Source organism: Gorilla gorilla, chromosome 18, assembly GCF_029281585.2.
Source record: "Gorilla gorilla gorilla isolate KB3781 chromosome 18, NHGRI_mGorGor1-v2.1_pri, whole genome shotgun sequence".
NCBI classification, from domain to species: domain Eukaryota; kingdom Metazoa; phylum Chordata; class Mammalia; order Primates; family Hominidae; genus Gorilla; species Gorilla gorilla.
This window is the reverse complement of record NC_073242.2, coordinates 23841036-23857552: the sequence shown is the minus strand read 5'-3', so window position 1 is coordinate 23857552 and position 16517 is coordinate 23841036. Positions and strand designations below refer to the sequence as shown.

General features: G+C 44.0%; 1 protein-coding gene across 3 annotated transcripts in view; it reads right to left on the bottom strand.

Annotated features, from left to right (window-relative positions):
- PRKCB (protein kinase C beta) overlaps nucleotides 1–16517 on the bottom strand; it is a 385313-nt gene that overhangs the window by 15013 nt on the left and 353783 nt on the right. For all 3 annotated transcript variants that reach the window (XM_019012417.4, XM_019012418.4, XM_055365530.2), the window contains one exon: nucleotides 14467–14607. In XM_019012417.4, the coding sequence (XP_018867962.1) occupies nucleotides 14467–14607 (141 nt within the window). The remainder of the gene's footprint in view (nucleotides 1–14466; nucleotides 14608–16517) is intronic.

Below are 16517 nucleotides of genomic sequence, written 5' to 3'. Positions count from 1 at the left end.
GGGACGAAAAAAAATCAAATGGACAAATAATAGTGTATGTTAAGCACTAACTATGAGCCAGATACTGTGTTAAGTGTTTTGCAAGCTTTACCTCCTTTAATCCCCCCAAAAGCTCTATGAAGTCCTTGCTGTGCAATGAGAAAATGGGTTTAGTTTAAGTATCTGACCACGATTTGATCCTAGATTTGACAAGAGATCCAGACTCTTCTATCAGTCTCCTACATTTATTGCAGAAACAAACAAGCTATTAAAAAGCACCAAGATGCCAGGCGTGGTGGTGCATGCCTATAATACCAGCACTTTGGGAGGCCCAGGTGGAAGGATCACTTGAGGTCAGGAGTTTGAGACCAGCCTGGGCAACATAGAGAGAACCTGTCTCTACAAAGAATTTTTTAAAAATTGGCCAGGCATGGTGGTGCATGCCTGTGGTCCCAGCTGTTCAAGAGGCTGAGGCAGGGGGAATCCCTTGAGCCCAGGAATTGGAGGCTGCAGTGAGCTATGACTGTTCCACTTCACTTCAGCCTGGGTAACAGAGTAAGACCCTGTCTCTAAAAAAAAAAAAAAAAGAAGTAATTATAATAATAATTTTTTTTTGAGATGAAGTTTCACTTTGTCGCCCAGGCTGGTGTGCAGTGGCACGATCTCGGCTCACTGCAACCTCCACCTCCCGGGTTCAAGCGATTCTCCTGCCTCAGCCTCCCAAGTAGCTGGGACTACAGGCACCCATCACCATGCCCAGCTAATTTTTGTATTTTTAGTAGAGACGGGGTTTCACTATGTTGGCTAGGCTGGTCTCGAACTCCCGACCTCGTGATCTGCCCACCTTGGACTCCCAAAGTGCTAGGATTACAGGCATGAGCCTCTGCGCCTGGCCATAAAAAATTTTAAAACACACAAAAGGATCCTTCTTAATCCCGCCACCCCAAATCTCTGTATTATGTTAACATCTTGGTTTGTATCCTAGATGGCAGGATGAATAGATGAATGGATGTTTTTTAGTTTTTAGACAAAGGTGGAATCATGACTCTGTTCTTTTGCTTGCTTTTTAAAAGAAACTAGATGAAATACACTCTAAACATCTTCCCATGTCAACAGAATATCATTTTTTTTCTTATCTATTCTTCACCATTCATCCTAAACCCACATTGCTGGCTTCAAGTAAACTCACCCTCAAATAGTAATTATCCCTTCTATTTGCCTATCTTTTTATAGCTTTGATTCCCACAAGGCTGTGAGATAGGCAGGAAAAGGATTATCTCTACTTAACAGATAATTTTAAGAGTTAACAGTTTGTTCAGGGTCATACGGGGTCAAGTAGGAGAGCCAAGATCCAGAGCCCATGTGTTCAATTCCAAAGCCCATGGGCATTCCATTACATCCCATTGCCTCATACGATGTATCTGATTGTGTGGCATGGACTTAAAAGTTAAGCTGACCTGGGTACCAATCCTGGCTCCAACAATTCCCAGCTATACAACCTTCAAGCAAGTTAGCTAAGTCCCCTAAGCTCAAGTTTCTTGTAGGGTGTGGTGAGAATGACTTGATAAAATTCACATCAAATACTTAACATGGTAGCTGGTGGTTGCTGCTGAGGGCTGACTGACCCATTCATGTCCAGTGAGTAAGTCTGATAGGGCTGTGCTCTGGCTTGAAAGAGGTCCTGTACACTCTGCCAAACCCCAAATTCCTACCCATATTCCCATCCCAATTACAAGCAGAATGAGGACCTGCCAGTGCTACTTTAGACATAGAACAGAAACCTTCCCACTTAGCCTGGTGCATCATGGCAGGAAGCTACAAGACAAAGCCAGGCCCTGGGGCTCCCAGTTAGAGGAAGTGAGAAAAAGACGTGTACCCTGGGGAGCAAAAGGGATGCATTCCGTTCCCATCCAAGCCTCACTTCCTTAGAAAGACATTTCAAGTAGATTAACACACCATCTCTGTGCTGTTTTCCATATGCCATTTGGGGGGGCATTTTGTGGTTATTTTTAAGAGACTGCACTTGTAACAAAACAAAAAGTAAGCTTTCTGTTTTCCTTTCTGGGTCATGAGCTGGTCTCAACCCTCCAAATTCAACTGTCACTGGAAGTCTTTGTGGAGTTGGAATTTCTACTGGGAGTGGCTGTGAAGGTAGGAAGAACATCAGCAAATGTGGTGATATGGTTTGAATGTGTTCTCCCAAAGTTCTTGTGCTGGACACTTAATCCCCAATGCAACAGTGTTGAGAGGTGGGAACTTTTGGAGGTGACTGGATTGATGTTATTATTGTGGGAGTGAATTTATTTAAAAAGTAAGTTACCCTCCCTCATGTGCTCTCTTGCCATGTGATGCCTTCTATCAGGTTACTATGCAGCAAGAAGGTCCTCCCCAGATGCAGCCCCTGATCTTGTACTTCCCACCCTCCAGAACCATGAGCCAAATAAATTTCTTTTCATTGTAAGTTATCCACTTTTTTTTTTTTTTTTTTGAGACAGGGTCTCACTCTGTCACTCGAGCAGGAGGATTGCTTAAGCCTGGGAGGTCAAGTTTGCAGTAAGCTGTGACCACGACACTGCAGCCTTGACCTCCCAGGCTCGAGCAATCCTGCCTTAGTCATCCAAATAGCTGGGACTACAGGCATGTGCCACCCCACCTGGTTGATTTTTGTAATTTTTGTGTGTGTAAAGACAGACTTTTGCCATGTTCCCCAAGCTGGTCTCAAACTCCTGGGCTCAAGCTCAAGTGATCTGCCCATGTTAGCCTCCCAAAGTGCTGGAATTACAGGCATGAGCCACTGCACCAGGCCCCAGTTTCAGGTATTCTTAAAGCAGCACAAAACAGACTAAGACAGACACACAATGTCATAAAAATGAAGGAGAAGAGGGGCTTAAAAAGAAAGAAGGTACTCTGCACTTTTCCTACAGATAAACTCACTTATATAGGAAACTAGGAAGTTATTCAAAGGGTGATGTAGAGTTAGATAAGCAGATAAGAAACAATCTCCAAGAGAGAGGGGAATAATGCAAGATACAGAAATTGTACACAGCATGCTAACATCCTTGTGTGTGATGTAGACTATTTCTGGGCCTGAACACATCTTCTCTAGAAGGTCACACAAGAATCTGGTTGCAATAGGTGTCTCTGGGAAGGAGAACCAGGAAGCCTAGCTAGGAGCTATGGGTGAGGGGAGTCTTAATTTCACTTCGTAGCTTCTGATGCTGCTTGAATATTTTATTTTTTCACATTTTTTTAAAGGAGAAAGGATTAGAGCACCTAATAATATGGTGAGGTCAAGAAAGATGAGACAAGCTTATAAGAAGAGGCAGTTTTCAGGTCATTGATGACTCAATGAGAAAAATATCAATAGGATGGCGGGAGCAGAAGCCAGATTGCACCAAACTGAGGAAACAATAAATTGTCATCAAGTGGAAATAGCAGGAACTGGCAACTCTTGCAAAAGTGTGTTTGTATGCAAAGTAAGGTAGGGTAGTAGTCATAGCAGTAGTAAGAGTAGCAGTAAGGAGGATTCCCAGGTTTGAGGTAGGGGATTTTAACATGAAAAAGACATAGCAGGTTTATGCACAAAGGAGAAGGCCAGGATAGAGTCAGAAAGGACAGCTGCTGTTTTTGCCCAGCCAGCAGGCATTGTCTTTTCTTCTAGTGACAGTGGCTTTATTTTTCTTTTTTTTTTTTTTTTGAGTTGGAGTCTCGCTCTTTTGCCCAGGCTGGACTGCAGTGGTGCTATCTCAGCTCACTGCAAGCTCCGCCATTCTCCTGCCTCAGCCTCCCGAGTAGCCAGGACTACAGGTGCCTGCCACCGCGCCCGGCTAATTTTTTGTATTTTTTAGTGGAGATGGGGTTTCACTGTGTTAGCCAAGATGGTCTCAATCTCCTGACCTCATGACCCACCCACCTCAGCCTCCCAAAGTGCTGGGATTATAGGCGTGAGCCACCACACCCGGCCATGACAGTGGCTTTTTTTTCTTAAAGGAGATATTCCTTCTCTTCTTTCAAAATGTCTGATTTAGATAGGACATTCCTTCTCTTTTTTCAAAATGTCCGGATTAGATCCAGCTCTCTGGCTAAGAGGGGCTGGTGACCCAGGGCCGGTCAATCAGCATATTCCATCCCCCTGGTGCAGTGAGCAATTCCCTTAGAGATGGGCATATGACCCAATAATCTTCCAAAAAGATTGAGTCCTAGGCTGCTGGGATTTTATAAAAAGGAAGCCCTTTTCTTTGGTAGAAGCTGCAGAGATAATGGGACATAAATTAGGAGTTGCTATGTGCCCAAGAAAGCCTTCTGAGAATGACGAATGAAGTCAACACAGTGGGGAAAGTAATCCTAAGGGATATAGATAAATGTTTCCCTGCTGGCATTGTTTGGGACCAGATGTAGATGATCCATCTACATCTGGATACTAACTATCATTATTTTTTGCTTAAAAGTCAATTTAAATCAGATTCCTATTTGAAACCATAGGAGTTTTGTTGATACAGAGAGAAGCTGTAGACACAGACTAAACAGGGGAGATAAGCATGAAGGATCAAGAGGGTGGAGTCCAGAGCAGGAGTGAGGGTAAGTCTCACATGAGTTGGGGGAGGGAACACATATTTGCTAAGACAGAGATGGAAGCCGGGCAAGGAGGTCAAGATGACTATGGAGGTGCCGGTAGGTGGTAAGAAGCTGATGGCTACCAACCTGTGGCACCCATGGGCCTCAATCTTCCTCATGATTTAGGGCAGGGATCCCCAATACCTGGGCCATGGACCAGTATCAAAATAACAATAATAATAATAAATAATAATATAATAATGCGTGACTCAAAGTCATGTATCTGGTAGGTTCTATGGTTGACTTGCCCCCCCCAAAGTTCATGTGTTAGAAACTGAATCTCCAATGCAACAGTGTTGAGAGGTGGCACCTCATGAGAACTTAACACCATTATCTTGGTAGTGGGATACTAATAAAAGGGATGAGTTTGGCTCCCTATCTTTCCCCTGCATGTGCACACACATGTATGCATATGCATATATATGCACACACATGCACGCATACTCTCTCTTGCCCTTCACCTTCTGCCATGGGATGACACAGCAAGAAGTCTCTCACCAGATGCAAGCCCCTCACCCTTGGACTTCCCAGCCTCCAGAACTGTAAGAAATAAATTTCTTTTCTTTATAAATTATCTAGTCTGTGGTATTCAGTCATAGCAACACAACATGGACTAAGACAGAAACTGATTTAGGAACTTCACCTGGCTCAGGAACCTGCCAATTCCAACCATCTAAAGGGAGCCTGGTTTGATCTGAAGTTTAAATGGGTTCTCCATGGGTGTATAGATAGGTGGAGAGAGATAAACAGACTCCAAGCTATGTGTCCTAAATGGCTCTTGGCTATTTGTTTGTCAGTATATAAATGTAGGTTGATATTTTTATTAAGATCTCTGCAAACTCCACACAGTGGATACCCCAAAAGAACAACCAGAAATGAGCAGGGAAACCTCTACTCCTTAATGAGCCTGTCTCGGCTGCCTCATTTCAATGCTGCCATGCCCTTCTTTCAGAGGTTAGTCAATGCATGCTGTCTTTGTCAGCCTCAAAATCAAAGCCCTAAGGAACAAATAAGATTTGCATCTTTTAAAATCCTGACAATGAATTATAAAAGCTGTGAAGATGCTACTTATTTGTTGCAATATTTTAAAATAAATTTAAATCATTTGAATTGTAAGAATACTCAGTCTTTTTCTATTATGTAACAGACACCATTCGATGGTGTTATCATGACTCTCCTGGTAGCACAATCACAAACCTTACCAGGGGCTCCAAGTGCTTCTAATAATCTTTACAAGGGTCTTGTGCAGTGTACAGTCCAGGGATCAAGTCCTGGCTCCTCTGCTTTCTAGTTGCTGGACCTTGGGCAAATGCCTTAACTTTTCCAAGCTCTAGTTCCTCATCTATAATGTGGTGATAACCCTACCTTATAGGGTTGAGAGAATTAAATGAGGCAATTCATGGAAGGCAGTTAAAACAATGCCTGATGCAGACAAAAACGCAATATATTTTCTAATATATTTGAACAGTAAAGGTTTTATGAGAATTATTTTAAATCACAATTTTCAAAAAGGAATTGTTCTCTTGAGTATTTGATACTTTGGGGGAGTTAGGTTCTGTGCTTAAATAAATCACATTGAGTAAGTGTTAGATCCTTTTCTGAAGGCTTGAATTTGGAGTTTTAACAGCAAACATACAAAGGTTACACTTTCTGGATTCAATTCAGAAATGTCAGCACATCAAACACACACATTCAGACACACACACACAGAGGCACTTACTCATACAGTGTAAAGGGCAATTGGGTTTGGAAGAGAATGTCACATGAACAGATTCGCAGCTCATTAAAGCAGTACTTGAAGCTTTTGACCTCAGCTACATAAACAATGTTTTCAGATGATAAAATTGCTGAGAAACCAAGTCCTGTGAGTATGATTTAGTTTCTGAAGCAGTTCAGCATTTAGACTCTCAGAGGATACGGGCAATGGGATGTGATCAGATAGCCCAAGCAGTATTTTGGAAATGATACTAACAGAGCATAGGACAAGGACCTTTGCAAGCTATAAAAGCTTGCCAGGTTTTCAGCCTTTCCTACTGTCCAGATGCCTCAAAATTATGGGGCTTTAAGTAAAGTGCAGATGAGAATCGGTAACAAGAGCAGAAATGATTGGAATCAGTCTGTCATACAAGTGGGTTTGGAGTTAGTGAGGCCTGACACAGGCTAGAATGGAAGGAAGGAGGGAATGAGCATTGTAGTGATGTCTAGACAGGACTGGATGGTTGCTCCAATGTCAGGAGTGGAGGAAAGGGGATCTTAACGTCTACTTCTCATCAGGTTGTACTCCTCAAGCCCTGCCCAGAGAGCATTGACGATCAGATGCATCATATTTTAGAACACTCGACAATCTGGTTGACCATATTTTAGAACAATTGATGATCTGATTGATAATATTTTCAAAGAATACTAGAGCCATGTTTACTACTGGGCAGATCATTGTACACACGCTCTAGCGCTTAAGACTCCACAGGTGCCAGGCACAGTGGCTCACGCCTGTAACCCCCAGCACTTTCAGAGGCAGAGGTGGGAGGATCACTTGAGGCCAGGATTTTGACACCAGCCTGGGCAATTAATTAAAAACAATGAAAAAACAAATAAAAAAAAGCAGAAAAGACTCCAAGGACTCTAATGAAGCCTACTTAGCTTTCTCTTCCTCTTCACCTCACTGCTTCTATGTTGCTGCCTGGGTTGTCTTCTGAGGTGGCTGAATCCTTGTACCCTGGGCTCATCTCCCTACCCAGTTTTCACAGTAAGCCCTTCATTAGGTGTTATGGACACTATGGGAGCCTTTCAGAGGAAGAGTGACAGGACTTCATTAAGCCAATTCGTGACAATACATGAATGCCATCAAACTCTCCATTAGGCATTTCAGTGTGAACATATTACCTAGCATATCTTGCCCTGTGACATTATAGCTCCATGTACTACTACTTCTGCAATAAAATATGCTCATCCATGCCAAAGGCTCAATGCACCTTTTGCTACAAGTCAGCAAAATTCTGAGCTGGATCACCCAGACACAAAGCAACTCCCTGGGTACAGCCCTCAGCCACTGCACCCTCCGATATCACTATATCCTTTGCAACAGGATGGACAGGAGGAAGTCCAACCAAGAGCACAACCATGTCCTCCTGCTCTATGCCCTGCAAGCCAGCGCTCTGTATCACAGAAGCTTTCCTGACCATCTATTTCATTCATTCATCCTATTGCTACTGGGACCAAACTCTTGGCTACCATGTTTTATACTTGAGGAGCAATCATGTGGGCAGTCTGCAGGGACTCATGTTCATCAGTGCCTTCATGTCTCCATGAGACAATGACTGAGTGCCTACAAGATGCCAGGAACTGTGGAGGACTTGAGGATGCCAACTTGGGGGTTCTCAAACAGCTCCACCCTGCCCAAGCTCCTATCACCTTTTGCCTGGATTATGGCAAGTGTCTTAACCAGTCTCCCTGATTTCACCCTTCTCCCTGCAGCACTCAGAGGGATCCTTTAAAAACCCAAAGTCAGAACATGTTATTTCTTGGTTCATGAGTTGGTGTAAAAGCCAAAGATCCTTCAGTGGCCTGTGCTTTCCTCTGGCCTCTCTGATCTCACACCCCCTTTTCCTTTCTCCCTCAACCCCTTGGCTCAGCCACCTGCACTCCTTGCTCTCCCTTGACCATGCCAGGCAAGCTCCTGCCTCAGGGCCTTTGCATCTGCTACTACCAACCAAATCACTCTCCCCCCTCACCCAGATATATACATGGCTCCCACCTCCCTCATCTTCTTCCTGTATTTGCTGAAATGTCATTTTCTCCACCTACTCTATCATACGGACATCTCCCTGACCTGGCTCTTCCAATCTCCATCCCTACTTCAGCTTCCTGCATAATGTTTATCAACTTCTGACACATCATATATTTTACTTGTTTCTATGTTTATTATTTTGCCCACTCTCCCTAGACTATAAGCTCCATGAAGGCGGGGATGTTAATTATTTTTAGTGCTATGTTCCCATCACCTAGAACATTACCTAACCTCATCACCCACTGATTGGATAACTCAATATCTGACAACATCCCCACCAGAGGACAGAACCAGCACACGCTTCTTCCCAAGCCACTGCTCCATCATGCATTCAGCGACAGAGTCTGCCCTTTACTACCCAAACCACCACCTTCCTCCTACCACATGCTGGCCAGCAACAGCCTGCTGTGTGCCCTGAACAATAACTTCACCAGAACATTCTATACTTAACTGTATATACCCCTTCACTACAGTCCTTACTACACAGGGTCTACCTACTGCACTGCTACAACAGGTTCTGCCAATCAACTCACAGGCCTGCTGCACCCTGCAGCACTGAGTTCTAGCCCCTGCTACATAAAGGTGGAGTCCCCGGCCCCACAGTGTCCTATCTCCTGGGAGCTTGTGAGAAATGCAGAATCTGAAACCCCACCGCAGACTGGCTGAGTAAGAATTTTAGCCAGATACCCAGGTGACTCGTGCATGCACATTAAAATTTAAGACACTCTGCAGGGCTACATCATGGCATCTGTAACACTGGATTGGACTGTGCAAGGTTAGACTGCAGGAAGCTGCAGATCTCTCTACCCAAAGTCCTGCGATTCAATGCATTGCCTCTTCAGATCCTTCACCAGCACTCTCTCCCAGCACACACTGCAAAACCACACCATGCCATGACAGTTTGCAAAATCAGCAGCCAAATTATAGTCCTTTATAAATAGTGTAGTAACTTACACAACAACCAATTTATTTGCGATACCCTGCTGTACATAAGAAAAACACCACGCACTCTAATATATATCCCAAAAGACTCCTTTATGTTCCACAGCACACTGTGTTACAGCATCTTGTTCTATGGCCATTCACTCATTCAGTAAGAATTCCTGAGCACCTATAATGTGCTAAACCCTATGCTAGGCACTGGGATTTGACACAGAGAAAGTCACAATCTTAAAGTAGTCAAAAAGACAGGCATGAGATTGAACATGTTATTACAACCTGTGATGAATTTCTTGATGGGACAGTAGCAGATATCTACTCAGGAATCAACAAGAGCCTCCCTGAGCGGGTGATGTTCTACTGATTTGATGAGGGGGAAAAGGCAAGGCACGGTGGGGATCAGGGGGCTGGTGAGAGCATAGGAAAGGGCTTCGGGCATCCGAGGTGCATGGCTCTGCACAGATGAAGCAGGCAAGGGAAAACAAGGCACTGCATGTTTGAGGGACTGAAAGAAGCCCAGGAATGCTGTTCTTGGAGTCAGGAGCTAAAGCTAGGAAGAGGACAGAGATCTAGCACTGGAAGACCTCAAAAGCCATATATGCCAAGGAGCAATAGATACAACACTGGGGCAACAGAGAGCCATTTGGGTGTTTTAAAGCAAAAGCAACACACAACCAGGCGAATAATAAAAAAAAAAATGACTCTTGTTCCCTACAACAATACACCAAATCTAGTGTATTTCAATACAGTTTCAAACAACACTCTCTGAACAGCTCCTTGCCACAATAAAAGATGGCATTGAGAACAACTTAGAAAAACCCATTTAAAGTTATTTTAATGAACCTCCAATAATAGCACCCTTCACTGATGTTTGAATATAATCCTCTGTTATTGTTCCTTGTTTTTTCTCTCACCACACTCTTTAATAGCATGCATGAATCAGAAACGCTGACAGATACATGCATGCCTTTTCACATCCCACAAGGCACATGGAACTCTGCACACGCTCACCATGGGCCTTTTGGAAGTGGCAGACAGTTAAGAAGGGGTGAGGAAGGAGAAATATAAAATCCTGGGATTGCGGGGAGGAGGGCTCTGATGCAACGCATTTGCAATGTAAAAGGCATACAGGCAGGCTGGATCAAATGGGTAGGTGATGTATCTTTTTTTTTTTTCTTTTCTGAGACAGGGTCTTGCTCTGTTGCCCAGGCTGGAGTGCAGTGGCATGATCATGGCTCATTGCAGCCTCAACCTCCCAGGATCAAGATCCTCCCACCTCAGCCTCCTGAGTAGCTGGGACTACAGGTGGATGCTATCACGCCCACTAATGTTTGTATTTTTTGTAGAGATGGGGTTTTGCCATGTTGCCGAGACTGGTCTCAAATTCCTGGGCTCAAGCAATTTGCCTGCCTCAGCCTTCCAAAGTGTGGGGATTACAGGCATGAGCCACTGTACCTGGATAATGTATCATTTATTATTATTTCTAATTCAGTCTGAGGAGATTGAAGGTAGCACCTGCTCCTTTAGAGCTGGTACCAGAACACTTTGAAGTATGTAGCACAGCCTGATCACTGTACTTTGAAAGTCATTGTTAAACCCACATGGAGGAATTCAAGACACAGGTCAGTGGGAAATCATATCAAATGCATAACAGTTGAGGGATCTTGTTGATAATGACTAAGTATTGTAATCTTTTTATATTATCAATGATAATAACAGCTGCCTCTTCCTGAGTGCTTTCTATGAGCCAGGCATGAGGCTAGACCTTTTATATTCATTACTGCTTAGCAGGGCTATTCAAAATATTTAACCGGTCAAAATGGACTCTGGTTGTAAATAACCATTGCTAACAGACGCTGGCTAAATAGCAATCTGACTTTGAACCATCACTACCCCTGAGGCTATAAACCAACAATGCATGGGATACATATGGGTGTGGGTGTGTTTTATTTGCCCCAAACTGTGTTTAATTTTCAAAAATTTGTTCTGATATATAAAAGAAATTGTGAGGTTTTTTTGTTGTTGTTTTTTGTTTTGTTTGTTTGTTTGTTTGTTTTTGAGACGGAGTCTTGCTCTGTCACCCAGGCTAGAGTGCAATGGCACAATCTCAGCTCACTGCAACCTCTGCCTCCAGGTTCAAGCAATTCTCTATCCTCAGCCTCCCAAGTAGTTGGGACTACAGATGCATGCCATCGCATCTAGCTAATTTTTGTATTTTTAGTACAGATGGGGTTTCACCATGTTGGCCAGGCTGGTCTCGAACTCTTGACCTCAGGTGATCTGCCAGGCTCAGCCTCCCAAAGTGCTGGGATTACGGGTGTGAGCCACTATACCCGGCCAAAATTGTGAGATTTTATATAAACATCTTAACTTTATACACCCTTTCACTAAGCCCTTACTACACAGGGCCTACATACTACACTGACTGTAACAGGATCTGTCAATCAACTCACAGGTCTGCTGCATCCCACAGCACCGAGTTCTAGCCCCTGAAAACCATGAAGACGGAGCAGCCCTGCGGAGGCTGCATCCTGCCGGGCAGGCCATCGGGAGGTGAACATCAGCTGAGCCCGTTAGGTAGCTCACCTGCTCTCTGGCTTGCATCGATCTCCAACACTTTCTCTTCTATCTCACCAGCCCTCTTCCCTCATTCATATTATCTGCTTGGCCTCTGTAGGCATCTGAGTCTGTGACCTCTTCTGGAAGCCATCACCCCATGCCCTGACTAGAAGGAGGACCAGTGTCTTCCACTTAAAGAGATGATTCTCTTGGCTGGGTGCAGTGGCTCACACCTGTAATCCTAGTACTTTGGGAGGCTGAGGTTTTTGGAGGATCACTTGAGCCCAGGAATTTGAGACTAGCCTGGGCAACATGGCAAGACCACATTTATTTATTTATTTATTTATTTATTTATATTTATTTATTTATTTATTTGAGACGGAGTCTCACTCTGTCACCCAGGCTGGAGTGCAGTGGCGCAATCTCAGCTCACTGCAACCTCCACCTCCTCGGTTCAAGTGATTCTCCTGCCTCAGCCTCACAAATAGCTGGGATTATAGGCACCCACCATCACACCTAGCTAATTTTTGTACTTTTTTAGTAGAGATGGGGTTTTACCATGTTGGCCAGGCTGACTCGAACTCCTGAGCTCAGGTGATCCACCCACCTCAGCTTCCCAAAGTGCTGAGATTATAGGCGTGAGGCACCATACCCGGCCAAGACCCCATTTATTTAAAAATAAAAATAAAAAATTAGGCAGACATGGTGGTACACTCCTGTAGTCCCAGCTACTCAGGAGGCTGAGGTGAGAGCATCGCATGAGCCCTGGAGGTCGAGGCTGCAGTAAGCTATGATCGCGCTACTGCACTCCAACCTGGGTAACAGAAGAAGACCCTGTCTTTAAAAAAAGAAAAAAAAGGAGATGATTCTGCATGCTACCTCCCTCTGGTCTCTGCCTAGCTTCCCTGGCTGAGCTCCTAATGCCAAACTCCACAGCAGTGATTCTCAACCTTGAGAGCTCATCAAGTCACCTGGAGAGCCTATTAAACACAGAACACTGGGCCCCACCCCTAGAGTGTCTGATTCAGGAGGTCTGGGGTGGAGACCAAGAACTTCATTCCTAAAGTGCTCAGGAGATGTCGATACCGCTGGCTCTGACACTGCATACTGATACTGCATACTGACAGACAGCACACTTTGCAAACCACTGCACTACAGCTATAACATGACCCCCAGATGTCCGCTGGGTTCTATGCTGGTGGGGATGGGAGCGTGTGCATCTGGCCAAGTGAGGAAAGGGAGGTCCACATTTCAAGATCTCATAAATAACCCCACAAAAGCCATATGAGTTATGCATCTCACCTCTGAGTTCCCGGTTTCCTGAACAAAGAGCTCACTCTTCCTTTCCAGGTTACCTTTTCATCTTTTTCCAAATGGTCCCATAAAAGCTGTGATGCTGCTCATGACACGTGGGGCCCTCTTCGACCCCAATGTACACACAGATGTTATCTTAAGGAATAGCAGCAGCAGGATTCTGCCCCTCAAAGACCCTACACCGGGACATTAATTAATGTATGACACAGCTAACGAAAACCATGATCAGCTCTCTGTGAGTGCCTCCTCTGTACCAGGCTTGTACAAAGTGCTTTATGCACCATAACAACCCTCTGATGTCAAAACTATTATCATTACGTGCCTAGCACGTAAGTGCTCAAGAAATGAATAACAATACTAGTATCAAAATAACTACCATTATTATCTTCTTCATCTTAACACTCAAACCCTTATAACGTTAGGTTTCAATGATGGTGTTTATGTTCACTCTTCAGCCTCAGTCAGTAGTTTTACAACCCATCATTGAGTCACCAAGTCTGCCCTCTATTTAATTTCACAAAGAAATATCCTCCCAGCAGAATAACAGTTTGATTAATTCAGGTGTAAACTCTTCTTTCCTGATGCCGACAAGTACTTCCTGCTGAGTCTTTGGGGATAGAAAACCTTCCTGTTGGTACATGGACTGTAGGAAATGTGAGAGTTTTATTCTTGCATTATAAAACTTATGTCAAAGCCATCTCCACACCCAAACCCTCCAGGAGGGGGTCTTCAGTTCAAGAGGACTTCAGTCTCTGCTTCACTCTGTTTTGTCTTGGGTGGGAGCTGGCTGCTGAACTGCCATCTTATTTACTGACTCCGACATAGTGTATGTTTCAGAATTAAATTTAAATACTGTTGAGATAAACAACATGACCTTTTCAATGTCAGTATGAAGAGAAAATGACACAGTTGAACCAAGAGAAAGAATGAGGGCAAAATCAGATCCTTTATCACAGTCCAAAAATGGATCTGAACTCTGCTCACCCAAGAACCATTCTCAGAAAGTTGTCAGCTAAGACAGTTACAATAATTGAATCGATGAAACAAAAATTCAATAGGCATCGTCGTTTCCATCTTTATAGAGACTAAGCTTGGCCAATGGAAAATGTCCATCTTAGTAACCAGTGATTTTGTGCATATGTGTGAATACACACACCCATGTTCCAGTAGACACATTGACGTCTACCCCTCAGGGAGCATTTGGAAAACACGAGGCACAGGCAAGAATACCTTGTGTGTGAATACCTGGCAGTCAGAGAGAACGGGCTACTTACAGCTTTTGGCTTATATGGGGGCTGGATCTCTTTGCGTTCAAGTTTCTCCCAATCAATATACCGGAAAAATGCATGCTCTTTGATATCACGTTCGCCTTCAGGTCCACAACCCAGACGTTTGCCCGGGTGTTTGGTCATCAGCTTCGAGAGAAAGAAAAACATTGAATTTGATGAGTTTCAGAAGAGGAAATGTAAGACACTCAGAAATTATTACTCCAATGCATTAGGAAAGAAAGCACAAATGAAGAATCTCAACTCATTTTTGTTTTTTGCTTTTTATCCCAGCAAAAAAATCCCAGCCAGGACTTTGCAGGAGAGGACCTGATAATAGGACCCACTGCCAATCATCTGTTATGGTTAATCAAAACGAAGCCTGAATGTAGCCGTGAACTTCAAGTTAGAAATGCCGCATGAGGGCCAGGCACAGTGGCTCACACCTGTAATCCCAGCACTTTGGGAGGCCTAGGCGGGCGAATCACAAGGTCAAGAGATCGAGACCATCCTGGCCAACATGGTGAAACCCTGTCTCTACTAAAAATACAAAAATTAGCTGGGTATGGTGGCACACACCTGTAGTCCCAGCTACTCGGGAGGCTGAGGCAGGAGAATTGTTGAACCCGGGAAGCAGAGGTTGCAGTGAGCTGAGATCGCGCCACTGCACTCTACAGTCTGGCGACAGAGAGAGACTCCGTCTCAAAAAAAAACAAAAAACAAAAAAAAAAAACAAAAAAAAAAAAAAAGAAAGAAAAGGAGAAATGCCACATGATCCATTTATCCATTTTGGTTTAAGAATAAGTTTTGTGCAATTACCAGTGCATTTAGTTAGGACAGTTTCAATATCTTCAAACTTCCCTCCTCCCACAACAAGAAAACTGGAGTTTGACAAAAGCAAAGGCTACATTCATTCAGATACCATTTGCATTTCTCAGTAAAGCACTTGCAAAAATGACAAAACAGAAGAAAAAGTATTAGTCAAAGGGGCCCAAGTTTCAAGTAATTACTTTCTGAAAGCTCATTAAATAGTCAAAACCTAGCCCAGCTCATTTCCCTTGTATCATACATTACACACAGCGCCGCTGAGGTTTCTTTGGTGTTCCGTTTAAATTACTTAATTATCAAAACCCTCCATCTTTGGGTCTCTGAGTGCTAAATAACAAGATGAATAGATGCGCCAAGATGAAACCAGACAGGCTTCCTCTTGTAAATGAGTCCAAAGCAGCATGAAAATATCTCTGATCTCAAGACTTGAGCAAATGCACAGGGAGTAAAGACAGAAGAGTTGGTGATTAATTAAAAAAAAAGAAAGAAGCATACAAGTCCAAAAGCTTTCCAGAGTTGACATCACATTGAGAAGCCCATGACGGCAGAATCTTCCGCCCAGGACTTGCTGATGATGGGGAAGGAATGAACCCAGAAATTCATTCCTACACTGTTGGACAGTCACTCAGCCTGTTGCCCCCTTGCAAGATAATTTGTGGTCACACACACAAGCATGTACTTGTCATATAAAGTGTATCCTCCAGGGTGGGGAAATTAACTGAGCACTTACATTCTAAGCTAGCTACTTCTTTTTTTTTTTTTTTTTTTGAGATGGAGTCTCACTCTGTCACCCAGGCTGGAGTGCAAAGGCGCGATCTCGGCTCACTGCAAGCTCCACCTCCCGGGTTCACGCCATTCTCCTGCCTCAGCCTCCCGAGTAGCTGGGATTACAGGCGCCCACCACCACGCCCAGCTAATAATTTTTTTGTATTTTTAGTAGAGACGGGGTTTCACCATGTTAGCCAGGATGGTCTCGATCTCCTGACCTCATGATCCGCCCGCCTCGGCCTCCCAAAGTGCTGGGATTACAGGCAAGAGCCACCGCGCCCAGCTGCTACTTCTTTATTTACATGCATGAGCTTCCCTGATCGTCATAATAACCCAATGAGGTGAGTATACTATTTTTCCCATTGGAATAAAAAGGCAAAGAACACTCAGAGAAGTTGAGGAACAGCAAGGACTCAAGAGAGGAAGTGGCAGAATCAGTAAGAGCTGGGTGCAGACTCCACCTC